The sequence below is a fragment of the Cimex lectularius genome, unplaced genomic scaffold (genome assembly GCF_000648675.2).
Source record: "Cimex lectularius strain Harlan isolate CLEC.00 unplaced genomic scaffold, Clec_2.1 scaffold14, whole genome shotgun sequence".
NCBI lineage: Eukaryota > Metazoa > Arthropoda > Insecta > Hemiptera > Cimicidae > Cimex > Cimex lectularius.
The window spans coordinates 877,249-904,770 of record NW_019392637.1 but is presented as its reverse complement, the minus strand read 5'-3'; the positions used below and the strand labels follow the sequence as shown (position 1 = coordinate 904,770).

At 38.9% G+C, this 27,522-nt stretch overlaps 2 protein-coding genes across 20 annotated transcripts in view; one reads left to right on the top strand and one right to left on the bottom strand.

The window, feature by feature from the left end:
- The window catches only part of LOC106663047 (cAMP-specific 3',5'-cyclic phosphodiesterase), a 137,663-nt gene extending 115,128 nt beyond the window's left edge, over nucleotides 1-22,535 (top strand). For 12 of the 14 annotated variants that reach the window (XM_014387560.2, XM_024226910.1, XM_014387561.2 and 9 more), the window contains 13 exons: nucleotides 5,542-5,643; nucleotides 10,695-10,756; nucleotides 11,053-11,165; nucleotides 12,618-12,711; nucleotides 16,283-16,485; nucleotides 16,539-16,637; nucleotides 16,697-16,861; nucleotides 16,987-17,086; nucleotides 18,636-18,790; nucleotides 18,843-19,263; nucleotides 19,476-19,563; nucleotides 19,624-19,714; nucleotides 21,605-22,535. In XM_014387560.2, coding sequence (XP_014243046.1) covers nucleotides 5,542-5,643; nucleotides 10,695-10,756; nucleotides 11,053-11,165; nucleotides 12,618-12,711; nucleotides 16,283-16,485; nucleotides 16,539-16,637; nucleotides 16,697-16,861; nucleotides 16,987-17,086; nucleotides 18,636-18,790; nucleotides 18,843-19,263; nucleotides 19,476-19,563; nucleotides 19,624-19,675 — 1,654 coding nt within the window. In that variant the 3' untranslated portion in view covers nucleotides 19,676-19,714; nucleotides 21,605-22,535. Of the gene's footprint in view, nucleotides 1-4,995; nucleotides 5,145-5,185; nucleotides 5,465-5,541; nucleotides 5,644-10,694; nucleotides 10,757-11,052; nucleotides 11,166-12,617; nucleotides 12,712-16,282; nucleotides 16,486-16,538; nucleotides 16,638-16,696; nucleotides 16,862-16,986; nucleotides 17,087-18,635; nucleotides 18,791-18,842; nucleotides 19,264-19,334; nucleotides 19,408-19,475; nucleotides 19,564-19,623; nucleotides 19,715-21,604 lie in introns of those variants that run through there. The other 2 variants (XM_014387557.2, XR_001339987.2) reach the window with 2 other exon arrangements.
- A 3,370-nt stretch (nucleotides 22,536-25,905) lies between these two features.
- Nucleotides 25,906-27,522, bottom strand: part of LOC106663048 — a 44,411-nt gene continuing 42,794 nt past the window's right edge. For all 6 annotated transcript variants that reach the window (XM_014387570.2, XM_024226892.1, XM_014387572.2 and 3 more), the window contains 4 exons: nucleotides 27,107-27,216; nucleotides 26,949-27,026; nucleotides 26,714-26,878; nucleotides 25,906-26,651 (listed from right to left, as the gene is read on the bottom strand). In XM_014387570.2, the coding sequence (XP_014243056.1) occupies nucleotides 26,428-26,651; nucleotides 26,714-26,878; nucleotides 26,949-27,026; nucleotides 27,107-27,216 (577 nt within the window). In that variant the 3' untranslated portion in view covers nucleotides 25,906-26,427. The remainder of the gene's footprint in view (nucleotides 26,652-26,713; nucleotides 26,879-26,948; nucleotides 27,027-27,106; nucleotides 27,217-27,522) is intronic.

The window sequence follows — 27,522 nt, the reverse complement described above, 5'->3', positions numbered from 1 at the left end:
TTTCCGACCCGCCAGCCTTCGACTGGAGTTTGTTTAGCCCATTTCCACTTTAAAATCGTATAATTAGGTTTAGTTTGAAATGAGGTATTTTGTTTAGCGACGTCCTCAGTCAAATATAAACCGGCTGTCTATGATCAATAAGGGAAATAAAAATTTAACGACTTTTCCTCGAAGCTCGCCTATTTACGGCGTACGACGACGTCTCTTCTTTGGGCACTATTACTATCTTCTATTTTTCGCTTTGTTTTTTTCCCCTAGGGGGTAGTTTCTCCCCCGTTGTTTGTTGTTTTGCTATCACATTTTTGCCCCGTTCCGAATAGGAGAAAGTGTCCGCTGGCTGGGGGTCAACGAGCCACTTCCTTCCTACGGCCGATTTAAGCTCATTGGGCCAACGTTTGACAACGCGATACGAATAGACAACACCGAGAACTTTTCTTTATTATTATTTTTTGTTCTCTGATATTTATCTCGTCTATGTTGTTGATAGGCCACTTTTCAAAATGCCCATTCATCCCCGTAAACAGCAGTTTAAATATAGAACCCTGAGTGCGGCTCCCACTGTAAACTGTGTACCCTTTCCGCGAGAGAGGCTCTCACTTTTAGAAACGCCCCTGTTTACAAATAAACCGACGGATTGCCGACAAGAATTCCACGGTTGAAGGGGGGGGGCAGCAAGTGGGGCCGGAAAAACTATCTTTGCGCGCAATATAAGATACTAAGAAAGAGTGAGAGACAGCAGAGCAGAAAGAATATGCGTCTGAAGTAAAAATGATTGAGAAAACAAAGAGAAATGTAAAGATCAGTCTGAGACAAAATAAGAGTGAGTCCGATTGAATGAAATGGAGGGAGTATGGGCGAGTGTGACGGTATCAGAAGGAGAAAGGAAGAGTGAGTGTGTATGTCGTAAAGGGCTATTGGAAACGTGAGTGTGTGGGTAAGAGAGGGCGAAAGGAAGAGTGTGAAGGGGGAGAAAGTAAGAGTGAAAACGTGTAAGTGCATGGAGGAAGTAAGAGTGAGTGTGATGGTAACAAAGGCTGAAAGGTAGAGTGAGTGTTTCGAGGAAAAGGGCGAAGGTAAACGTGAGTGTGTGGCTAAGAGAGAGAGAAAGGGAAAAAAAGCAGAATGGGTGTGGGGGTAAGAGAGGGAGAAATAAAAAAAATAGTGAGTGTGTGGGTAAGAGAGAGAGAAAGGTAAAAAGAAGAATGGGTGTGGGGGTAAGTGAGGGAGAAATAAAAAAAAATAGTGAGTGTGTGGGTAAGAGGGAGAGAAAGGGAAAAAAGAAGAATGGGTGTAGGGGTAAGAGAGGGAGAAATAAAAAAATAGTGAGTGCGTGGGTAAGAGAGAGAGAAAGGGAAAAAAGAAGAATGGGTGTGGGGTAAGAGAGGGGGAAATAAAAAATAGTGAGTGTGTGGGTAAGAGAGAGAAAGAGAAAGGAAGAATGTGAAGGAGGGCAACAAAGGACAAAATTAGAGTGAGAATGTGTAAATGCATGGAGGAAATAAGAGTGAGTGTGATGGTAATAAAGGGTGAAAGGAAGAGTGAGTGTGTACGAGGTTAAGGGCGAATGTAAAAGTGAGTGTTTGGGTAAGAGAGTGAGAAAGGCAGAGTATGAGTGTGTGGGGGTAACAAGGGGAAAAAGTAATAGTGAATATGTGTAAGTGCATGGCGGAAGTAAGGGTCAGTGTGGTAATAGCGGAAGAAAGGAAGAGTGAGGTGTACGTGAGGGAAAGGGCGAATGTAAAAGTGAGTGTGTGAGTAAGACATTCTCCAATAATGTGAGAAATATTGAATGGTTGATACTGTTATAGAAAATGGAATCTGTGAAAAATAGTAAATGGGTGAAAGTGAAAATAAGTTTGAGTGTCAGCAAATAGGTGAATGAAGAAAGTAAGAGTGAGTAGAAATTGGAATAAACAGTGAATGGGTGAGGGTACAGGAGGAAGAAGGAGTGAGTGGTACAAAACAATTAAAAAATGGTAAGAAAAAGTGAATGATTGAAAGTAAAAGGAAAAGTGGTAGGAAAATTTCAAAAATCGTAAGAAGACTTGAATGGGTGAAAAAGAATGTACGAATGAGTCTTAAAGAAATGAAAAAAATGAAAGGGTGAGTGTGAAAGAAAGAGAGATAATAAGTGGTAGAAAAATGGTAAGAAGATGTAAATGTGAGAAAGTAAGAGGAGTGGAAGAAAAATTGCGAAAATTGGAAGAAAAAGTGAATGAGTGAAAATGAAAGATTGACTGGTAGGAATTGCAAAAATGGAAAAGGAAAATGAATGGGTGAGAGTGACTGTTTCAGAAATGGGAAGAAAAAATGACTGGGTAAGAGTGATACGAAGACAGAAAGAGAGTGGTAGAAAAATTGGGAAGAAACAGTAAATGAGTCTGAGTAACAGTAAGAGGCGAGATTAAAAAATTTGTAAGAAAAGTTAATGAGACAGAGTGAAAATGTGGTAAAGTAAGAGTGAGCGGTAGAAAATTGCAAAAATATTAAGAAGAAGTGAATGGTGAAAGTGAATGTAAGAGTGAGAGGAGTGAAAGTGAATGTGAGAGTGAGTGGGTTGAAAGGGAATGGGGGTCAGTGACTGTTAAAGAAATGGGAAGGAAAAAATAAATGGGTGAGAGTGAAAGGAACAAAGAAATAGAGTGATAGAAAAATTGGGAAGAAATACTAAATGTGCCTGAGTAAGAAGCGGGATAAAAAAATTTAGGATAAAAAAGGGAATGAGTGAGAGTCAAAGTGATACAAAGTATGAGTGAGCGGTAAAAAATTGCAAAAATGGTAAGAATAAGTGAATGGAGAAAGAGAATGTAAGAGTGAGTGTTAAAGAAATGGAAGAAATAGGGGTTTAAAAAAAATGTAAAGAAAAAGTGAATGGGTGAGAACGAAAGGGAAAGTAAATTTCAAAAAAATCGTTCCTAAAAAAGGCCCATGAATGTGGGAGCGGCACGGCTGTCTGGGCGATATCTGGCAGAAGCCGGACGTGATAAATTATCGGTTGCAGATAACTTCAAAAAAAGTTTTTTTTCACTTTTTACTTCGGCCCGTTCGTGTCTGTTTCACTACTGAAACGTCAATCCTTATCTCGCTAATCCGTGCAAATATTTATAATCCTTTATCTATCTAGAGGGGGGCTGAGATTGTCTGCATATGGAGCACGGGGAAAGCGATACCGGGCGGACCCATTAGGTCAATTTAAAAAAAAGCCCTCTGTGCCAGGCGGATGTTGCCGGAAATCGACCGTACTTCCTCTTCCGCCCACGAACAATCACCAATTATCACGTCATTGTCATTTTGACACAAAAAATAAATAAGTAACGGTTTGTTTTACCCCCTCCCCAGCTGTGTATATTTTATCTGGCGGATCCGACGACGCGAAAAGACTTATTTGATAAAAAGTCAGCCCCCTTGTTTTAATTAAAACTTTGCCTTGAGACGGCTGATCATGTTTTATTTATAAGCTGTAATTTTACCTTTGATCCTCCTGACGCCGAGTCGGAAAAACCGGCAAGTTTCCTAACAAACCCTTTTGTCTGCGAAATCGGCCTCCCCTAATTAGCAAAGTGGCAAGAAAGAAATATGCGACTGAAGTTGGGGAGGGATTTTAAAAAAATCGAGGGGGGAAGTTCGATCGGAATTTGGTGAAATCAAAAGACTTTTGGGCTTGGTACACCAATTAACCGATTTTCCCCTGTCGTTATGTCCCTTTACGGGATCCATTCCGGATTGACTGATGTGTAACGAACAAAAGTAAAAATATTTAATAGTTTTTACTGCTTTTTTTATTAAATTGTCAAAATCGGTCTGTAATTCTTGGAAAATATCAAGCTTTTATGGAAAAATTTAGATTTTTCACATTGAACAAGAAGGTTGTGAAAGGTCATCTTGGTTCACCAATAAACTGATTTTCCCCTGTCGTGACGTCACTTTACGGAAACCATTCCTTGACCCATTGACTTTCTTTAAATAAAAAAATAATTACTAGTTTTTACTGCTTTTTTAATATGAATTATTAGAAATTGGCTGCAATTCCTGGAAAATATTTTTTTTTTAATTTTGTATGGTTAGTTTTTCAATGATGAACACGTGGTCCTTTTTATTTAAAACTTTATTTTTCACTTTTCTACGGTAGTGTCGACGTTTCAAACAGTTTGCTCATCTTCTTGAACTATTATTCTCTTATTTAATTATTACTCTCTTATTTAATTATTACTCTATTAGTTCCAGCTGATGAGCAAACTGGTCGAACGTCCATAAAGTGCTGTAAAACAGAATCTGAAGTTTAAAAATGACCACGTGCTCATTATTGGAAAACCAATCCTATAAAATAAATTGTATCCAATTTCGTGTGTAAAAAGAAGAAAACAACTAAAACTATGAACAAATGTTTTTACGGAAAAATCAAGTTTTCGAACTAGGTGAAAAAGGCTGTGGATGGACAGCTTAGTCACCAATTAACCGATCCCCCCCCAAAGTTGTGACGTCACTTTACGGGAATGGGGGAGGTCCCACTTGCCTGTCATTTCATTTTGCCTTGGGTAATTATTAAAAACAAGCATTACCACTGATTTTAAAAAAAGACTCATTTTGATCTTTACAGGAGTTTTCAGGGGAACTTTTATTCTCAATCTTTGGGTCAAGTCTCTATGAAAGATGAAAAACAAAGGCACTTTCCCTGCGGGAAGGGGGGGTCGAATCATTGTTTTATTATTGAAACGCGGCGGTACTACGCGGACCCGATCGATGAAGACATGGGGCCGAGTGTGCTTAAAATCTCAATAGGGGCACCGCGATCCGCAATGGGGAGACGCGGATCGATAAAGGACGCCGTTTGAACTGAATTAGACCTTTGTTGTGTTTTTTATCCAGGAGAAAATACGTCCGAGGGGGTGTGTCGTGTGCCAGCTTCTCCTCGCTGGTTAGAAGTTCGAAAGGTCCCGGCTCTTAACGTTTAGAAATTTTTTTTTTTATATTTAAAAGTGTAGAAAAATCAGCTGGGGGATTTATTGAAGACTGACTATATCTCACATACACATACATAAACATACAAGCAAGCAGGGTCAAGTGTTCGAAATTTCAAGTGGCCGCTGAATGAAAGAAAAAAAATTGGGGAAAATGTGTCTAGACGACGTCATCCAGACGATTAGGTAAAGCCGTGAAAGCTCAGTTAAAGCTCATTTACCCCAAGGTACATTAATGCGCGTACGCTTTTCGATGAGTCGTCTAGGGATACGAGGAGGCAGGTCAGGGGACGGACGTCTTCTGCCGGGCCGTCCGAAGGTCCCTCCAGGCCCAAGAGGACGCCCTGCAGGGCACACTCGGACACTATAGTCATATTCGCGAGCTATGACAGCAAGGGAAACCTGATCCGAGGTGAGAGGAAGACGAAAACGAGCCGACACAAACGTCAGGACGAGTACAAAAAGGTCAACGGGGCGGGCGCGCAGGGGACTGACAGGGTCTACAGGTCGAAAAGCGGTCTCCCACGAAGAAAACTTCAACCGGCCTCAACACATCTAACACAGTTTTCCTTCTATTTTCTAGCCATGGGGAAGATCTCATCGTCACGCCCTTCGCCCAGATCCTGGCCAGCCTCAGGAGTGTGCGGAATAACTTCCTGTCCCTCACAAACCTACCAACAAACAAGTAAGTGCCATATTTTCTACTTTTTCCACAATAAAAACGGCACATGGCATGACAGTCAGTTCATCTCAAATCCAAAACATCAAAATCTCTTTTTAAACCATTTACGTTTTGTGATTTAATTGACCGTATTAATTATTTCAATTAATTATTTTTTTATGTAAGGTCTTGGTTGAGATGAAAAAGTTAGTGTCAAGAGCGGGATTCGAACCCACGGACCTTCGGCTCAATACGCCGCTGCTCAAACCCCTTGAGCATCGTGACTTCGATCCGCTCGGACACCAGATAAGTATAAGTAAAAGAAGTATCACTTCACTAACAGCTCCCCGTGGCCGTTTTATAAGTCGCTGAGAATCGAATCCTGATTACACGACATTTAAAAAATGGCAGAAAGAGGGAAACATCGATAGGGTGTAGGTTGAGAAGGGGAGTTGTCCGAGTGGATCGATGTCACGATAGCTCAAGTGATTAGAGCAGAGGCGTATGAGCCGAAGGTTCGAATTCCGCTCGTGATGCTAACTTTTTCATCTCAACCAATCATTTTTTAAACTTCAACTGAAAAAATAGTAATGGTAAGACCGATAGTTAATACGACAATGTAATCGATACAAGTCTACATCGCAATATCGATCTTACATAATCGATAAGCCACGACAAAATGTCGATAGTAGTTTCAAAGACAAATTAAAGGATTCAATGGTGTTATAGAATCAATATTTAATACGACAATGACAGTCTACTTCGCAATATCGATTTAAATAATAATCGATTAGCCACGGTGAAATATCGATGTTAGTAACAAAGCCAAAATTAGCACGTTTCAATGATGTTATACAATCGATATTTGCTACGACGATGACATCAACGGAATCAATATCGACATCGCAATATCGATCTTACATGTACGATTACCTACGGCCAAATGTCGATAGTAGTATCAAAATCCAAATTAGAAGGTTTCAATGATGTACTGTTATACTGGCGATATTAGTACTGATATCGACAGAAGCCGTCAGCATGATGTAAGTTGCATAAAATTAATCTTACTATGCTATTTATCGATAGTATTATAGATACGACTTGTTTTGGTACTATCGATATTTACTGCGATAGTGCCATCGATACTACTCTAACGTGCAATCTCGATCGTTGAGCTATCGATTATTTTCCACAGAATTGATCAATATGGTAGGACGTATCGATGAATATAAGAAGAGAGAGTATCGATTTACAAGCATACAATCGAAACTGACATCGACCACAGTCGATCTTTATTAATCGATTATCCTTCAATTAATTGATATTAGTATCCATGCCATATCTAATATCAATTAGATTGTGCCAGAACATTATCGATGATCATAGTCGATATTAGTATCGATGTCAGAATCGAATAATCAGATTTTCAGATGCACTATCGTTATTGACGTCGACAATAGTTAACAGTGCAATATCCATCTTCATTAATCGTTTAAACTTGAACAGTATCAATTTGCAAGTACACTATCGATATTTTCTTGAACATTGAAATCGATCATAGTCCAATTGACAATATCGATCTTAAAGTAAAATAGTAGTATCGATCCACGATAGAACATTATCGATCTAAAGTTATTACTATCGAAATTTACTGCATTCATGTCGAATATATTACACAGCTGATCTTATATTATCAATTTTCCTAAACTATAGAAATAGCGAAAGTATTATTGACGTTTACTTGGACATTTGCGTCGATTATGGTCTATAAAACAATATCGATCTTAAATAATCGATCTTCCCAATAACTCACTGCAACCATTTTCAATTACACCATCAATAATTACTGCATTGACATCGATTGTAGTCCACAGACTATCTTTCTTTAACAATCGTCTTTTCTAAGCAACATATCGATATGAATATCATTGCCTTGTTTGGATTCGATTTTTAAAATCAATCAAATATCGTTGCAAAATTTGAAAAGTATCGATTGTATACGATCAATATTTACATGACTGTAGTGACATGAACTATTATCGTATCAGATTTCGATATCTGAATTGTATATCGTGTATATATCGTTCTTATATAATGGATTTATAAAGCAATATACCGATAGTAGACATAGTACAATCTGATACGTACCTATTGTTTAATTTTATTCGATGCGTTAACAATCTAATTTGCTTGTTAATGTCGATGTCAGTTTTAAAAACAAACCATATATCGTTATTTACTATCGAAACTTCAATTATATTTCGATTATCGATCGATTACGAGGGATTTCACTTATTTTTCGACAAATACATTATCACCATTTTGTAACTGTTTTGTTTTAGATTTTATTTTCTTTCTCGGATCTGAGCGTGGTCCGTCCGTCCTCGCTTCGTACAGGTCGCCGTGGGCGCGCTTCAAGGACGGCCCTGTGTTTCTAGTCGACCATGTTTTACGTAGTACGTTCGAATAGTTCTACGATTTATTTCCGGATCGTTTCGCCCCCTCATCATCGCAAACCGGCGTCCGTCCGAGTAGGCGAAACGTGACGCAACCCAATTACAGCGACCAATTATACGAGGCTCTCCTGGCGTTCCCCTTCCATTGTTAAGGATTAATTGTAAAATAACAATACGAGAAACAATTAACTGATAATTAAATATTAAAAGTCTGTCGTTGTGTAACAGAGCTTAAACTGCGTCTTGGTGAGATATGGTGAAAAAATAGGGAAAGACTTTCCTCGGAATAAGCTTGAAAAATATTTTTAGAAGAAGGCGAGGTAAAACCATGCCAACCGCTATATGACAGTTGTTGAAATCTGGTGAAAATTTAAAAACAAATGTTCGCAACAAAACACAGTTTGACCTAATGTGATAACAAGGTGATACAAACGTACCAGCAACCAACCACCCCCTAGTGGAGCACCGGATTCACTACCCGTTCCCAACCGCAACTACTCACGCATTCGAGGGACTATCCAGCATAATCATCGCGCCCTCAACGCAAGTTTCGCGCGAAGGTCATAGGCAGAAGACAGCCTCTTCTCCAGGTTCCCGCCAGGGGCGTCACCACAAGCCACCACGAATGTCCCAGCGTAACATGGTCTGAATTTTGAACGTTTTGTTACCCCGTGGTACAGATGGTCATGCACCCTCCCCCCGTCTACGCAGACAGGATCTGTTACACTGACCCTCGTTTGCCGCTGATAAGGCACCCACCACCCATGCCGACCCGAGGCCGACACGAGTACAGCTTGTGCTTCAGAGAGGTTGCCAAGCCCTCCAGGCTACACCATTATTTTGCGCCTGGATACCCCTCATGTAACCAAGGGTTGGGACGGGGTCACAGGATAGAATGAAGGAACCTGGATTGAGAAAGGGCCGTGGATGAAGACTCGAGGTGAGCCGTTTCGGGATCTCGAGCCTCAACCACACTACGTCGTCGCCGTAGTGCCACATTGCTCCAAGGGTGGGTGCCCCCCATGTAAATGTACTGACGATTGGGTGAGATATGGTGAAATGTGAAATTACCGCCGAGAATGTACTGACGATTTGGTGAGATATGGTGAAAAAAGAACTAAATGATTTCACTCCGAAAAGCTTGGGAAATAGAAATAGGTAGAACGCAAACTGCTTGCAGAAAAACCACCATTTTAGAGTTGTGAAATCTGTTCAAAATTTAAAAAGAAATACTCAACGACAAAAGACAATTTAGTCTAACATGATAAAAAAATACTTACAAACGTACCAGCCCGAAAGTTGGTGAGATTGGTGAAACGTTGAAAAACGAGTTTACATTTCGGATTTTTTGAAAATTTGTCCAAAAGTGGCAACTTTCTAGGATCCTTTGTAAAAATAACATTTCCGCAAAATTTGATGAAAAGTTGAAAAATATAATCGGGAAATTTTTGAAAATTTGATCAAATATAGTGGCAACGAACTAGGATAACGCCACAAAAATAGAATTTTTGCAAATTTGGTAAAATTTGGTGAAAATTGATAAAACGGGATTACAACCTGGAAGTTTTTGAAATTTTGGTCCAATGTGGTGGCAACGAACTACAATAACGTCACAAAAATTGAATTTTTCCACACTTGGTGAAAATTGAAAAACAAGCTTACAACCTCTATGTTTTGAAAATTTGGTCAAATATGGTTGGAATGAACTCGGATGACGTCACAAAAATAGAAATTTTGCAATATTGGTGAAATTTCGTGAAAATTGATAAAACGGGAGTGCAACTCGTATTTGTTTTTCTTAATTTTGGTCAAATGTGGTGGCAACAAACTAGGATAACGTCACAAAAATTGAATTTGTGCAAACTTGGTGAAATATGGTGAAAATTGAAACTCGGTCGTACAACCTTGAAGTTTTTGAATTTTGGTCCAATGTGGTGGCAACGAGCTAGAATAACGTCAAAAAAATTTAATTTTTCCACTCTTGGTGAAATTTGATGAAAATTGAAAAACGGTCGTACAACCTGAAAGTTTTTGAAATTTTGGTCCAATGTGGTAGCAAAGAACTAGCGTAACGTCATAAAAATTGAATTTTTCCACACTTGGTGAAATTTGGTGAAAATTGAAAAACAAGCTTACAACCTCTATGTTTTGAAAATTTGGTCAAATATGGTGGCAATGAACTCGGATGTCACAAAATAGAATTTTTGTAACATTGGTGAAAATTGATTAAACGGGATTACAACTCGTATTTTTTTTTAATTTGGGTCAAATGTGGTGACAACAAACTAGGATAACGTCACAAAAATTTAAATTTTTGCAAACTTGGTGAAATTTGGTGAAATGTTGAACAATTTTTCAACCTGCAATTTTCTGAAAATTTGGTCAAATATCGTGACTGGGATCCTTTTTACAAATAAAATTTCTGCAAAATCAATGAAAACTGGTGTTTTGACTATTTCGTCTTGTAAATTGAGGCCAATTGTCTGTGTCGACGAGTCTTTTCTGTTTGGGTCCGTCAGCTCTCGCACTGTACGAACCCTTATTCCGTTTTAAGCCAAAATAAAACGTTTCTATGGTTGTTATTGAAAAAATCTAAACTTTTATACGTTTTCCTTTTAGATCGAGAAGATCTTCCGGTACAGGGAGCACGACCCCGCAGCCGAGGATATTCACTCCAGGAGGTAATGCCAATTTTCCAACTCCCTCCTCGTCCTCCTTTGATCCCAGACCACCGCCTCCTTCCGCCTTTTTCACCCTGGGGCCAAGTTTTGTTTGACACTTTCGCGTACATACACGGACAAGTTAATCGCTATCGACGAAGCGAAGGGGCTTTGCCTTGGGAAATTGGATTTTCCCCGAGAAGGCGGACGGCCGATCCTCCTGACAAGCCCAGACACTTCCTCACATTCCCACCTCCTTCAATTTCACCTTATTCCTTGTGTTCATTTTATTTTTATTATTCCTTTCTTATTTGCAGACGAGGCGTACATGAAGCTGTCCCTCGAGACCATGGAGGAATTAGACTGGTGTCTGGACCAGTTGGAAACCATCCAGACGCACAGGAGCGTCTCGGATATGGCATCCCTCAAGGTAAATAACCTCTTGAACCGTCCACTTACGAATCAAATTGTTCAAGTTAAGCATTTAAAAAGCTCAGTTGATTCATTCATTGATCCGCCATTTGACTCGTTCAATGAACCGTTGAGTAAACCACTCTTTGATCGGTGTATCATTGACATTACCAGTCGCTCAGACAATTCAACGATCCGTTCATTGATCTATTGATCTGCTCTTTGAACCACTCTTTAATCAGGAATCACCCTGGCAGTTCGTTGTTCCATTCGTTGATCCGCTCAGCGAGGGGCTCTTTTCGTCAGTGAATCATTGACCCTTCAACTCACCATGACCGAACCATTCGATCATTGATCAGCTTAGTAAACCATTCTTTGATCAGTTAATCATTGACTTTACCAGTCACACTGACAGATCATCGTTCCATTCGTTGATGCGCTTTTTGACCCGTTTATTGATCCGCTTAGTGAACCGCTCTTTTGTTCAGTAAATCGTTGACCCAAACAACAGCCTGACATTTCATTTTTGCATTGTTCGATGCGTTCATTGATCAGCCCAGTGAACCACTCTTTGATCAGAGTCAACATTACAGTTCATTGATTCATTCAATGATTCGCTCTTTGACCCGTTCATCGGTCCGCTTAGTGAACCACTCTTTTGATCAGTGAATATTTGGCGGTACAGATCACTCTGAAGGTTCATTGATCCATTCGTTGACCCGCTCTTTAACTCGTTCATTCGTCAGCTCAATGAACCGCTATTGGATCGGTAAATCATTTACCCAACAAGTCACCCTGACATTTCATTGATTAATTCATTGTTTGGCTCTTAACTCGTTCATCGATCAGCTCATTGAACCGCTCTTGGATCCTCTCAGAGACCTCCTCCGATCCTTCAAGGCAAGAAGGGAAATTAACGCTTTTCGACGTTAAAATTTCATTCCGCTACCTCAATAGAAGAGAAAGAGAAGAAGGATAAAAGGCGAACGAGCGGTTATCGATCGATCCTCGCCCTATAACGGTTTAAGTTCCACTTGGATATAAATCCATGTTTTTATCCCATGGATTATTTTATNAAGAATCAACTGGAGAAGTTTGTAGCACGAGTAGCAATTCTATATATATAAAATGTGTGTGTGTGTGTGTATTTGGGGCTTAATCCTTTCATTTAAACCGTTGGGATTTTGTGTTCTCGCGATGAACTTGATTTGTACCCGGGCAAAGGGTTTCGGATCGGTTTTGGGGTGGTTGACGTTGTTAACAAGTTGTGCAAATTCCCATTTGAAACTCTGATAAACGGCCCTTGTTAAACCGTTCGAAGGGGATTTGACGTCTTGTTAAGATGTCAAAGCCGTTTTTCGTGGGGGTCCGCTCCGTCTCGCTTCTCCGCCTCATCAGACAGACGAAACACACATGGGACTAAATCAGTCATTTATTCTTATATTTATGTATTGTTGTTGTTTTTTTCCAGTTCAAGAGGATGCTGAACAAAGAACTGAGCCACTTTTCCGAATCGAGCAAATCTGGGAACCAGATCTCGGAGTACATCTGTTCCACTTTCTTGGGTAAGACGCCTAAGTAGTCTGATTTAATATTTTCCCATTTTTCTTCTTTTTATTTGTCTTGGGATTCCGTGATCTCTCAACGCCCCTTGTCTTTTCTTCGTCGGGGGTTGTTTGATCGATAGTTGCGACCTACAGCCCGTTTTCCCTTCAATATTTCGCCCTGGATTGACTCGTTTGACCGGGATTCGGGAAAAGAAAAAACCTTCAATTATAGAGAACGATTGAAATGGTTCGATCCTGATGGACGGCGAACTGTTTCATCTGTCGCTCAGTAAACTGTACGGTTAGATCTCATGAATCCGTTCATTCATTTCTATTTCAATTATTTTGCGATATGGCTCAGTAAACTGTATACTTCAGATATAGCTCAAATATTCGGTTAGTGAACCGTTCATACACACGCTCTTTAAACTGTCCAGTTAACCGTTCAGGTAAAGCTCAAAGATCCGTTGAGTGAATAGTTAATTGATCCGCTCTTCGAACTGTTCAGTGATCGGCTCAGTTAACTGTAGTTAGCGCGCAGATACGATGAGCGAATAGTTCGTTGAACCATTCTTTGAACTGTTCAGGAATCGGCTCAGTTAACCGTTCAAGAAAGCTCAAAGATTCGTTGAGTGAATAGTTCATTGATCCGTTCTTCGAACTGTTCAGTGATTGGCTCAGTTAACTGTACAATTAGAGCTGAAAGATCCGATGAGTGAACAGTTCAATGATCCGCTCTTCAAACTGTTCAGTGATCGGCTCAGTTAACTGTAGTTAGCACGCAGATATGATGAGCGAATAGTTCGTTGAACCGTTCTTTGAACTGTTCAGTAATCGGCTCAGTTAACCGTTCAAGAAAGCTCAAAGATTCGTTGAGTGAATAGTTCACTGATCCGCTCTTCTTACTGTCCAGTGATCGGATCAGTTAACCGTTCAGGCAAAGCTCAAAGATCCGTTGAGTGAATAGCTCATTGATCCGTTCTTCGAACTGTTCAGTGATCGGCTCAGTTAACTGCACAATTAGAGCTGAAAGATCCGATGAGTAACAGTTCAATGATCCGCAGTTCGAACTGTTCAGTGATTGGCTCAATTAACTGTACAATTAGAGCTCAAAGATCCAATGAGTGAATAGTTCATTCATCCGCTCTCTGAACTGTTCAGTGATCGGCTAGGTTAACCGTACAGTTATAACTCAAAGATCCGTTCAGTGAATTGTACACTGAACGGCTCTTTGAACTATTCAGCGATCTGCCCAGTAAACTGTTCAGTTAAACCTCGTTCATTGCATCGTTCATTTATTCGCTCTTTCAATTATTCAGTGATTGGCTTGTAAACCGTTGTTAAAGCTCACACATATATCCGGTCATTGAATCGTTCATGGATCCGCTCTTTAAACTGCTCAGTGATCGGCTCAGTTAACTGTACAGTTAGAGCTCAAAGATCCGTTCAGTGAATAGTTCAGTGATCCGCTCTTTTGAACTTTTTAGTGATCGGCTCAATTAACTGTACAGTTAGAGTTCAAAGAACCCTTGAGTGAATAGTTCACTGAACCGCTCTTTGAACTAGTCAGTGATCTGTTCAGTAAACTGGTATGTTAGAACTCATATATCCGGTCAGCAAACAGTTCATCGATCCGTTCAGTTAAACTATTATTTGATGGTACCAGTCAGCCTGGCAGTTCAGTGATCAGCTCTTTGACTCGTTCAGAGGTCAGATCGATGAACCGCTCGTTGTTCGGTGAATCTCAAAGCCCTTATTGTCAATCTGTCATTTCATTGATTCATTAATTGATCCGCTCTTTGACTCGTTCATTAGTGAGCTCAGTCCCCTAACAGCCACATTGAGTTCATTCAGTTCTGTGATTCGTTCACGTGTCCAGCCCGTTCAGTAAACAATTCTCTCTGTAGTGAATTGTACAATATATTATTCAGCATGCGCTCATTGAACTGAGTCAGTAACCGGCTGTTCGATCCGTTTAGCGTTCAGCTCATTGCTGATGCAATTTCGTTCCGAAAGAAATTAAAAATTTATGAGACATGAGCTGCTAGTTCAACTTATTTGGTCAAAGATACTGTAATTCAATTCGGCATGGAAATTTTTTTTTAAAGAGACGTTCGTTGGTTTCTTGAGACGTGGCGCCTCACCACCCTTTCACCTCCGCCGCATCAGAAGATGGAAATCCGATTGTTCCACCCTGAGGAAAAAGGGAGGAAATGAGTTTCCCACCGGGTGTCAAAATTCCCGGCTTTCAACCCCCTCCCCCGCCCACAGTAAAAAAAGAAAAATCTGAAGAGATGGCAAAGGGGGACGAGGCGCCTAGGGGGAAAATCAAGCAGAAGCCAATGACAAAAGGGCGAAACAAATCGCACCGATATCGGCTCAACGGCTCTATTTTAATAATATTCAAATGAACTGAAAATAATTAAAACTGATTTAAAACCGCCCAAAGCGATCATTGGAAAGTTTCATTCAATTCAGAAACTCATTGATTCACTGACTCAGTTCATTCGGGGGTTCATCGGCTCATTAAAAGAACTGTTCTGTAATCTGTTCAGCGGGCGGTGCAGTAATCAGTCCATTGACCGTTCTTTGGACTATCCAATGATCTTTTTATTGAACGGTTCAGGGTGTGGTTCATTGACGGTTCAGCATTCACGTCACTGATTCGATAAACGAGCTGTTCAGTGATCGGCTCAGTTAACAGTACTGTTAGAGCTCAAAGATCCGTTCAGTGAGTTGTTCATTAAAACGCTCTTTGAACTGTTCAGTGATCTGGCTTAGTGAACTATAGTTTGAGCTCAAAGATCCGTTCAGTGAGTTGTTCATTAAAACGCTCTTTGAACTGTTCAATGATCTGGCTTAGTGAACTATAGTTTGAGCTCAAAGAGCCGTTCAATGATCCGCTTAGTGAACCACACAGTTAAAGCTCAAAGAACTGATGGGTGAATAGTTCAGTGATCGACTCAGTAAATTGTAAAATTAGAGCCCACTTTACATGAGCAGTTAAAGCCCGTTCGTTGAATCGTTCATTTATTCGCTCTTTGAACTGTTCGGTGATTAGGCTTAGTGAATTATTGCTAGAGTTCAGTGACTCGTTCACGGATCCGCTCAGTGAACCGCACAGTAACAGCTCAAACTTTCTGTTGAGTGAATAGTTCAGTGATCCGATTTCTGAACTGTTCATTGATCGGCTCAGTAAACAGTAATAATTAGAGCCCATATTTGTGTTCCATATGCGTACAGTTACAGCCCGTTCGTTGAATCATTCATTTATTCGCTCTTTTAACTATTCAGTGAACTCGCTCAGTAAACTGTACAATTAGACAATTACTGTAACTCTTTTGTTGAACCACTAATCACTAAGCTTAACCAATCAAGGCCTATACGATTCATTAATCGTAAAAACCATCTTGGTACCGTCACGTTTCGCTTTTGAACAATGACTCACGGGCGTTTTCTCAGTCGTGAACGATCAGTTGACCCGCGGACATGGTCTGCCACGAGAAAAATCACAAGAAAGGTGGAGGATTCAAGGGGATTTTCTGTGGCTGTGCATATAATGTTTGTTTTTCTCTCTTTTTTCACGCAGACAAGCAGCAAGAGCTGGACCTTGCGGCTATGGAAGAGAGGTCACCGCAGAGGCCGACGGCAGCCCGAGTCCCAGGTGGCCGGGTCGTCCCGATGAGCCACATCTCCGGGGTGAAAAGAACCCTCACCCACGCCAACAGCCTCACCGGTGACGCCCTGCCAAAATACGGCGTTCAAACCCCGCACGAACCGCAACTCGGCCAGGTCTTAAAAAACCCAAAAACCCTTTAAAACCCAACTAATAATCTGAATTCCAGATGCTCTTGGATATCGACAGATGGGGCGTGGATATATTCAGGATAGGCGATTTATCCATGAATAAACCTCTGACGGTCATAGCCTACGCCTCGTTTCAGGTAATAAACCGGACCTCGCCCCTTCGAAATCACGCTTTAAACTCCTGGCATTCTTACAGAGCCGAGATCTACTCAAAACGTTCATGATACCGGCGAAAACCTTCATTACTTTCATGCTTACCGTCGAGGAACACTACGTCAAGGACAACCCGTTCCACAACAGCACGCATGCGGCGGACGTGACACAGTCGACACACGTACTTCTCAACACGCCCGCTTTAGAGGTAGTTACCGTATGGCCTATACTTAGTCAACTGCCCAAGCCGAATCAATCGTAAACTGCGCAGAACCTTCACAGATCATCTTGACAAGGAGGGTTTGTTCATAGAATGTTTTTTTGTGTGTCTAGGGCGTTTTCACACCCCTGGAAACGATGGCAGCTCTGTTCGCAGCGACGATACACGACGTCGACCACCCTGGCCTCACGAATCAATTCTTAGTGAATACAAGTAAGTCTGATGGACTGTTTTCCATTCATCCCCGATTATTCGAGCTCCAGTTCCATTTTCTCCTTACAGTTTCAGCTCCTCGAAATTGTGATAGTTTATATTCATTTAGCTCTTGATATTTTGAGCTCCCCTCTCATTTACTCCTGATAATTCCAGTTCTTATGGCTCCTGAGATTATTCGAGTTCCTGAGGCTCCTTTTTTTGCTCCTGTGACTTGTGATGTTTTATACTCATACAGCTCTTGATATTTCGAGCTCCTTTTCCATTACGCCTGGTAATGCCAGTTCTTATGGCTTCTGATTATTCAAACTCAAAATCCATTTACTCCTTATAGTTTGAGCTCCTGTGGCTTCTAATGGTTTATACTCAGCCTTTGAAACGGCGAGCTCTTCTCCCATTTACGCCTGTAATGCCGGTTCTTGTGGAACTTCCTGATCTTTCAAGCTACTATGGCTCCTTTTGTCTTTACTCATTATAATTTGAGCTGCTGTGGTTTCTATGGTTTAGAATCATGTACCTCTTGATGACATTTCGAGCTCCTTTTCCATTTACTCCTGATAATCCAGTTCTTATGGCTCCTGATATTTCAAGCAACTATGGCTCCAATTTCATTTACACCTTACGGGTCAGTTTTTGTAGTACCTGATATTTCAACGTCTTTTTACCATTTACTCCTGATAATTTCAGTACATATAGCTCCTGATATTCCAAGCTCCCAGGACTCAAGTTTCATATAATCCGGTTGAGGTTGAAGGTTTGAACTTTTGTAGCTACTGATAATTCGAGAACTGCTACAGCTCCTATGGTTCCAGTTCCCTACACTCCTTATATTTCAAGCTCTTTTTCTATTTAGTCCAAATAGTTAGGCTACCGACATTCCTGTTGGCTCATGATGCTCTTGTGGCACGTTATAATTAGACCTCCTGATATTTTGAGCTGTTTTTTTTTCCATTTACTTTTGATAATTCCAGTTCCATATAATCTCTGATATTTCCAGTTCTTTTTCCATTTAATCATACCGTCGATCTCCTGATGCTTTATACTCCTGTGGTTATATAATTTGAGCGCCTGATATTTCAAGCTCCTTTTCCATTAATTCCCGTTCATATGGCTTCTAATATTCCAAGCTCATATAATTACAGTTTCATTTACTCCTGATTATCGGTATTACTGTTGCACTTTATAGTGTGAGCTTTTGTGGCTCCTGATAATTCAAGTATTCGAATGGCTCCTTACATTCCAAACTCCTTTGGCTCCAGTTTCATATACTTATAAGGATTGTTTTTTTTCCCCATTTAATCCACATAGTTTGAGCTCCTGTGGCTCGTTATATTTGGGCGTTTGTGGCTCCTGATATTTCAACTGTTCGTAGACCCCAGTTGTATATTTTACTCCTGATATTTCAAGCAACTTTTTCATTTACAACTTATATTTTGAGTTGTGCGCTTCTTGGCCTGCTAGCTACCTATATATCAAGAGCTCCCATGACTCCTGATATTCCATGCGCTCCTGGTACTGGTCACGTTTCATTCTGTTGTGTATTGAATAGGTTCCGAGCTGGCTTTGATGTACAACGACGAGTCCGTTCTTGAGAACCACCACCTGGCCGTTGCGTTCAAGCTGCTGCAGAACGAAGGCTGCGATATATTCCTCAACCTGAACAAGAAGCAGAGGCAGACTTTAAGGAAGATGGCCATCGACATGGTGAGTCTTTATTTAAAAATATTTTATACCGGTGTAACTCTCGTGTTGTTAGGTGTTATCGACGGACATGTCGAAGCATATGAGCCTCCTGGCCGACCTGAAGACTATGGTCGAGACGAAGAAGGTGGCGGGAAGCGGTGTCCTCCTGTTGGACAACTACACGGACCGCATTCAAGTCTTGGAGAACCTGGTCCACTGCGCCGACCTGAGCAACCCGACCAAGCCGTTACCACTTTATCAAAGGTGGGTGGCACTACTCATGGAGGAGTTCTTCCAGCAGGGGGACAAGGAGAGAGAAGCCAACATGGATATCAGCCCGATGTGCGACAGGCACTCGGCCACGGTCGAAAAGTCGCAGGTCGGCTTCATCGACTACATCGTCCACCCGCTCTGGGAGACGTGGGCCGACCTCGTACACCCGGACGCCCAGGACATCCTCGACATGCTCGAAGAGAACAGGGACTGGTACCAAAGTGAGTATACTCTATAAACAACCACACATACACAAAAAAAAAAAAAACACCTCACACTCAATGAATTACAGCTGCAAACGAAAAGATCGACGAAGCCTTAAGACAGTATGCAAATCAAACAAATATCGAATAGAGAAAAACCCAGTAAAACAATAAAGCATCCCATCTCCAATTGTTTAATAATTTAAAACATAAAATTTGATCCGTTTTAGGCATGATTCCGCCCAGCCCGCCGTCCTCAGAGCAGAAAGACGACGAGGGCGACGACTCAAAGGGTGAAAGGACTCACGAAGACATCAGGTAAGAACGCCGACCTATTGACACCCATTCAACCATCTGACATTCTTTTTCTTTTTCAAGGTTTCAAGTGACGCTGGAAGAAGGAGAAGGCGATGAATCGTCTACGATGTGACGCTCGTTCGCCAATATCTGTCATAAATTAACACAAAAGGTATGACACCCTTCTATCATTTTATCACACTAGATTCTTCGCACAGCACCCCGTGGTACTCGAGTGGGATGGATGAATCAGATTAGCCGAGCCTTTTCAGGACGAGATAGGCCATCTCTGGCTTACATGTTTAGATTGCGCTCCACCATTGTGTGATCCCGGTTCAATTTACTCCTTATATTTCAAGCACTGGTTCCTGCCGTTTCAACGTTCTACGACTCATAACAATGCTGGAAGATGCCACTTTAGCTCGAATTATCAGAAGTGAGACCCGGGGCATAGCAGCTAGATGTATCAGAAGCCTCAGGAGCTATTGCAGGTTATCAGGAACCACAATGTCTTGCTAGACTATAGATCAAGACCAAAGAAACCCAAACTATAAAGAGCCCCAACAGCTCAAATTATAAGGGGCGACATGACCATAAGCAATCGAGAGCCATAGAAGCTCTTGTAATATCAGAAATTACAGGAGCTCAAAGTATAAATAAGCCGCATGGCCATAAACCATCAGTTGTCATAGAAGCTCTTGAAATAATAGAAGTTAGTAGAACAGGAGCTCAAAGTAATAGCCACAGTACCATAAACTATCGCCAGCCATAGAAGCTTTTGAAATATCTGGAGCCACAGGAGCTTGAACTATCAGTAGCGATAAGAGCTCTTGTAATATCAGAAGTTACCAAGCCAAGGGAGCTCTGAAACTTTCAGTAGCCTCATGAGCTCGAATTATCGGAAGTAATTGGAACTGGAAGCATAGGAGATTGAAATATCAGGACCCATAAAAAGTTCTTTTAATATCAGGAGCGATCAGAGGCTTTGAAACTCGAAATGTCAAGAACCACAGTATCGTCCAATATCTTCAGCCGTAGAAGCTCAAACTACACTGAGAAGCAAAATAATAGCCGCCCTCGAATTATCAAAAGTGAATGAAACCGGAAGCATAGCAGCTCTTGAAATTTCAGGAGCTACAGGAGCTCAAACTTCAAGGAGCCACAGGAGCTCTCGATATACTGATGCAATATCAGGGCAACTTTGAATATCAGGAGACAGCATCTGGAATTATCAGGAGTAATTGGAAAAAGGTACTTGAAATATCAGGAGTCCTAGAAGCTCTGAAATATCAGGACCCATAGAAGCTCTGAAATATCAGGAGCCATAGAAGCTCTGAAATGTCAGGAGCTACACGAGGTCAAATTCCAATTATAAGGAGTAAATGGAAAAAGGTACTTGAAATATCAGGAGCCATAGAAGCTCTGAATTATCGGGAGCCATAGAAGCTCTAAAATGTCAGGAGCTACACGAGGTCAAATTCCAATTATAAGGGGTAAATGGAATTAGAATCATAGGAGCTTGAAATATCTAAAGATCAGCCCATAAGGAGGAAATGGAGATTGAAATATCAGGAGCCATAGAAGCTCTAAAATAGGAGCTACACGAGGTCAAATTCCAATTATAAGGAGTAAATGGAAAAAGGTACTTGAAATATCAGGAGCCATAGAAGCTCTGAATTATCGGGAGCCATAGAAGCTCTGAAATGTCAGGAGCTACACGAGGTCAAATTCCAATTATAAGGAGTAAATGGAATTAGAATCATAGGAGCTTGAAATACCTAAGGATCAACCCATAAGGAGTAAATGGAGATTGAAATAAAACCCATAGGAGCTCTTGAAATATCAAGGACTACAGCTCATAAAGTATCAGGAGCCATCGGATCTCTTGAAATATCAAGTGCTCTTAAAAGCAGTGAACGGCTTTTTTTACTACCCATATGACTATCGCCTTACCATCTTCTGTAAGGACACCAAAAGGATTTATTAACTATAGCTTTTTGTTGTTTATTTGTTTTTCGTTGCTTTTATCTTGTGTGTGACTGTGTTCTTTCTGTTCGCCCAGATGCATCTCTGGTGGAGGTTCAAGTGAGGCCGACCTGCCCCATACTTACAGAAGAGGGAAAAAGGGGGAAAAAGAAGAAAGAAGAAAAAAATACAAAAAAATCCGTTAGTTTGTAAACAAGTGGTGAAGTTGGACAAAACTTACAAAAACAATCCCATCACCCCACCCAATCTATTTTGTTAAATTACAAACAAAAAATTAATAATTAATTAATTTTTGTTTAAATAATTTCGAGGGGTTTATTTTTGTCTTCAGGGCGTAGCGGGCATTTTTCTCTTGTTTAATTAATTACTCAAACGTCATATCGAGGGGTGGAATATTATTAGTGAAAAATTGTTAATTTTTTTAAATTAATTAATTAGGGATAATAATTATTTAAAGTATCAACCGTCTTCTAAAGAGCTTCCCTCACCCCAAACGGGACTGGGCAGAGAATACCGCCCACCAAAAACTACCCCCTCGCCATCGCCCCCCGCGGAAAAAGTTTTCTTGTTTGTTTTTTTAAATTATTCAATTAATTAATTATTGTCTCGTTCGTGAGACCGAATTTTTGGAAAAATCTGTCGGCCGTTTCCCCCGTACGGAGATCCGCGGCACGCGCTGGTACGCTCCGAGCTCTCCGACGGCCTGGGAAAGCCAAAAAGGGACACAAAAAAGTATATAAATGAATTTTGAAACATTTACCAAACAAAAAACTTTTTTGAATTAATTTTTTATTACGAGAAAAGTGGTTTTTATTATTTATATGGAAAAAAGGAAATACCATACCACTTCCCCCACCACTTTACCCCCACTCTTGTCTTTTAATTTTTAAGCATACACATATAAATAGTTTTTGCGATTGTAAATAAATAGACAAAAAACTTATAAATATATATTTAGCGAAGGGAAAAAGAGAATATATTCCATTGTAGTGGAGGGTGATCACTTCCTTTTGGAACGTTTATTTTCATTCTCTTATTGTTTATAAGGAGAAATAAGAAGAAAAGCATCAGAGAAAACGTTTTTTCAATAAAAACGGTAAAAAGTATAAGTTAAGAACGAACGAAAAAATATGTTTAAAAAATATCCATTGTCTAAAAGGTTCTCCTTCTTTCTCCTTCTTATTTTTTATTTTTATTTATTTATTTATTTTTTTAAATAAAGGAAGAAAAGAAGAAAAAAGGTAGAAGAAATAAATAAAAAAATGCAAGGTTTAAAACAAGAAAGATAGAGGGGATTAATGCAGGGTCAACAGTTTTTACCTTCTCTTTATTTACTTTTTTATTTTATTTTGTTTAACGAAGGAAGGCATCAAAGTTGTTTGTGGGTGTTGGTCTGCACATTCTCTAACAAAAGTTGGAAAAATTGACTAATTTTCCCATTACTTTTTAACCGATTTCCCCCACCCTTACTGTAATTTCCCCCAGCTCTTTGCATTGATTCCCCTACTTTAACTGATTTACTCCCACTCTTACAGCGATTTCCCCTCTACTTTTAACGGTCCCCCTCTTAACTTTAACTGATTACTCCTACTTCTTTAACCGATTACACCTTCCCCTACTCATCCCCCCCATTCGTTACACTGATTCCCCCCTAATTTTCAACTGATTTACTCCTAAACTTATATCGATTAATATCACCCACTTATTTTAAATGATTACCCCTATAAAACTAGTCATTTTTTCTCTTTTATTTATCCTTCTTTCCATTCAAATTCTTTTTTTGTAAAAAACATGAAATGTATATATGTATATACACGTATACATATATAGTTTGTTTTTCTTGAAGAGTATTTTTTTTAATACACATACGACCAAAAAGAAAAAAATCTGTCTTTCAAACAAAAATATATACACTCATTTATTTATAAACAGTTGAACTGTTAATTCTCAATTTGTAAATAAAAAAAAATACTAATAAATTACTTATTTTTTTAAAGAGACCCAGGCGGTTGGTTTCTTGTGTAGATTGGTTTTTTTCTTCTATTGTGTGTACTGTGTTACCATTTTCAAAGAGTGGGGCAGGTGGGGGGGTAAATATTTTCCTTTTTTTTTAAATTGATTCGGAAAAAATATTTATATATATTCAAATATTATGTATATACCCTATCTGATGTGATCTAATTTTTTTTTTTTTTTTTTACTTAAAAAAACGACAGAAATCTCCTCTCCTCCCCCCCACAAACAACCCTTATATATTCATATGTCATTTTAAAAAAATATGTACAAAAAACAAAAAAGTGAACGCCCTCGAGAGTTGAAAAATATTTTAAAAAACACATTACCAAAAAAAAATTAAAATAAAAAAATGGACAAACCAAAAAAAAAAAATCGTGCAAACTTTTGTATAGATTGTATAATTTAGAGAGATCGATGTCGAACCCCTTTTAGCAGAGAGACGAGATTAATTACAAATAATAATTTTTTTTAAATTAATCAACTAATTTCCTCTACTATTTTACCTATTATCCCCACTCTAACACTAATTCCTCCTACCATCCCCAACTTTTTAACTTATTCCCCCTTGTACTCTACACCACCGATCCCCCCTCCTCTAATATTTAACTGTTTACCCCCACCCTTGTCCCCTAATTTACCCCCACTTTTACACTTATTTCCCCTGTTCTTTTAACCGCTAACCCCCTCCCTTACAGCGTTTTCGTATGAGGGGGGAATCAAGAGCCGACTATATACAGACATATTATTATGTAAATATTATAAGTGTGTATATAGTTTTGGAAAAAGATCGATCATTAATATTAAACAAAAATACACTTCCCTCCTCCCCCCACCACCTATCTTAAGGATTAACTACTACCCTCCTTTTTTTGTGGAGAAGATAGTTAGGCGTGAGCTTATCTTGTAAATAATTTATATTTAAGAAAAAAAATTTAAAGAGAAAAAAGCGCCCAAATTATTTAAAAAATAATTTATACAAAAACCAACAAAAAAATAAATACAGACACTCGGTGTTGTAGAAGAAAGTTTATGTAAATAATCACCCCTTTTAAAAATTAAAATTTAACAAAAAAAAAAGAAGATATTTATATATATATTGTACAAATATATATATACAATATTTATAATTCTTTGAAAATTTTCTGGTATTGTTCAAGAGAAAAAATGAGAGGAAGAAAATGTTAAATAATGTATTATTTAAAAATTAAGTGAGAGAGAGAGAAAATAAGAAGAAATTTTTAAAAAAGAAAGAAAAAATATACAAAAAAAATATATAAACAGTTTGAAGGGGTATATCCCTGCCAACAGTAAAAAAATAAATAAAAATAAAATTATATTAAATAATAATTTTAGTTGTTTTTTGCATCTTCCTACCCACGAACAACAAATCCCGTTTCCAGGTGGTGCTGAAGAAGGACAATTGATCGAAACATACAAAGAATTAAAAAAAAGTCATGAACAATTGCCCCCAAGTGGCCAACTACCCATATCTAAATGACAATGAGTACCTACCTTAGTGAATGAGGGGACAAACTACCAGTACCCCCCCTAAATGTGAATATCTGCCCCCCCTTCAAAAGTGAATGGAATCCCTCCCAGAGAGAAATCACTAGAACAACAAATCACTAGAATCTGGAGTGTAAATCAGGAGCTCACTCTAGGCGTGAATGACACCTGTCGAGGAGACTAAGGTTTGAAATAAAACAATTTCGAATAGAAAATAAAAAATACTCAAATGTACATAATAATTTTATTTAATAATAATTATATATATAATAATATATATAAAAAAGTAAAATTTTTTACCCTTTTGTGTTTTTGTTCTTTTTATAGGCTTTTAACTATGATTTTATTAACTTTTAAAGAAAAAATAATAACTGATTATATATATTTTTTTTTGTTTACCATCTTTGAAGCGAGTTAAAATTTTTGTATCTTACAATATAATTTATAATAGTCCACAGAAACAATTTTTTTATGACCTTTTTCTAAATAAAATTAATTAATTTAAATTTATCATTAATTCTAAGGGGAAAAAATTGATCGTCTTATAATTTTATATNCAATTTTTTATTAAAATTAAAAAGAAAAAAATTGACTAAATAAAAAAGAAATTACAATTTTTTTTAGTGATTTTATGGTATTTTATTAATAATAATTAAACTAAAAGGAAGAGGGTTTTTTTAATATTTTTTATAGTTAATAATTTTTACAAACTAAGCTTGGAGGAACGAGCTGGGGGGGAAGCCGCAGGACGAGAGGACGTCGTATGAGAGAATGGGGGTATAAGCGTCCATATTATTTTTTTATACAAAAGGCACAAACGGACTCCCCGTAATTTCGTTTATTATAAAAATATTCTTTTTTATTTTCCTCTCAGCGTACGCCCTCCGATACTCGACTAGTCTAATAATTAATTTTTTTTTAACGAGATTGAGATCCGATTTTGTTTTAACATTAATAACCGTATGGGGGAGTGGGTGGAATTTTTTTGCCGTTTTTCTAGACTAGTACTTACAAAATTAACTACAAAGCTTTCACAGCCGTTGTTAAAAAAAAAATAATAATAATAATTTTTTTCTTAACACAATTTATAATAACACATATATATACTACTATCATTCAGTATTTATAACATTAAAATAATTAAAAATGCGAAAAGACCCAAAATCCAAAAAATTTTAATTATTTTCCTTAATAAAGTTTTTGTTTAATAATAATTATATACATTAGATATTATTTACAGCCAAACAAAAATTGTTTAAATATATATAATAAATTCTTATTTTACCAAGTTGAAAAATAAAAGGCAGTTTTGCTGTTTTTTTGTTCAGGTTTTTTTTTTGGCCCCCTCGTAGAAAAAACTTTGTTTACCCCCTAGTTCTATTCATTTTTTTCCATTTTAAGTATGCAGGTGTTTGAAATTTCCCCTGCTGCAGGGGGAGACTGCAACACAACCGGTAGCTGCTTCTTACGGGGGACGTTGAGCTGGCGGAGGGCTGCCTCCGCTTTCGCCCTCACCATCGGACCGACTGTCGCCTTCTTCTGCGTACGACCTCGGCTCCTTTTCGCCGCAGGCCTCCTGTCTTTCGGGAGCAAATCGCCAACTGCAATTTAATATAAATAAATAAAAATATCAAGCAGAATTGAATTTGAAGAAAACACTGACTGGGAGGTGAGTCGAGCGAGACACTACGCTCAAGCGTCCTGCACATCGGGGCGGTCGAGGAAGACGAGGACGACGTGCCTTCGATAGATGGACGCCGGTTCCTGCTGTGGTCCTCAATCCTGTGCTTCATCAATTCATGAAGTGTTGTAAAACTCAGGCCACAATCTATTAAAATAATAATAATAATAATAATGAAATTATTTTGTTTTTTACCATCAGAAAAATAAGAACAAACCTGAACAAGTCGGGTTCCATTCATGCTCTGTGTTTCCTTCGCTAGTCGACCCCGTTGGTGATGGTGCCTCCCTCCAATCTACAAAAATAATATATATATAAATAAATGAAATTTTAAAACTCAAAATTTCATTATTTTATTATTATTTGTGCAATTACCGTTATCGTACTCCTCAAAATCATTATAGACAGAGGAAAATTCCTCGTGCTGGCAGAATGTCCTGTGTGCCAAGACTTCGTGTTTGTTACGTGACGAAGCCAGAGAAAATCTGAAGGAGAAAAAAAAATCTAAAAACTAATAACATTTTAGCAAAGAAAAAGGGAAAAGAAATTGGCTAGTTTTTATCATACAACTACAACAAAGCCATACGGGGTTTTAGTTGGAAGGTTATCAAACTGTTATAAAGTGCATTATGAGCCCTTAAGTACATTGGAAATCTCAACTTATCCGACTTTCCCTCCGGTAACAGACAATGGGAAAGCTCTTTCCGTGTGTCACTTAATCCCACGGTGAAATGGACCAGTTGTCTAGGTGAAGGTGGTTGGCAGAGGGAATAAATGAACAGAGATGTTTC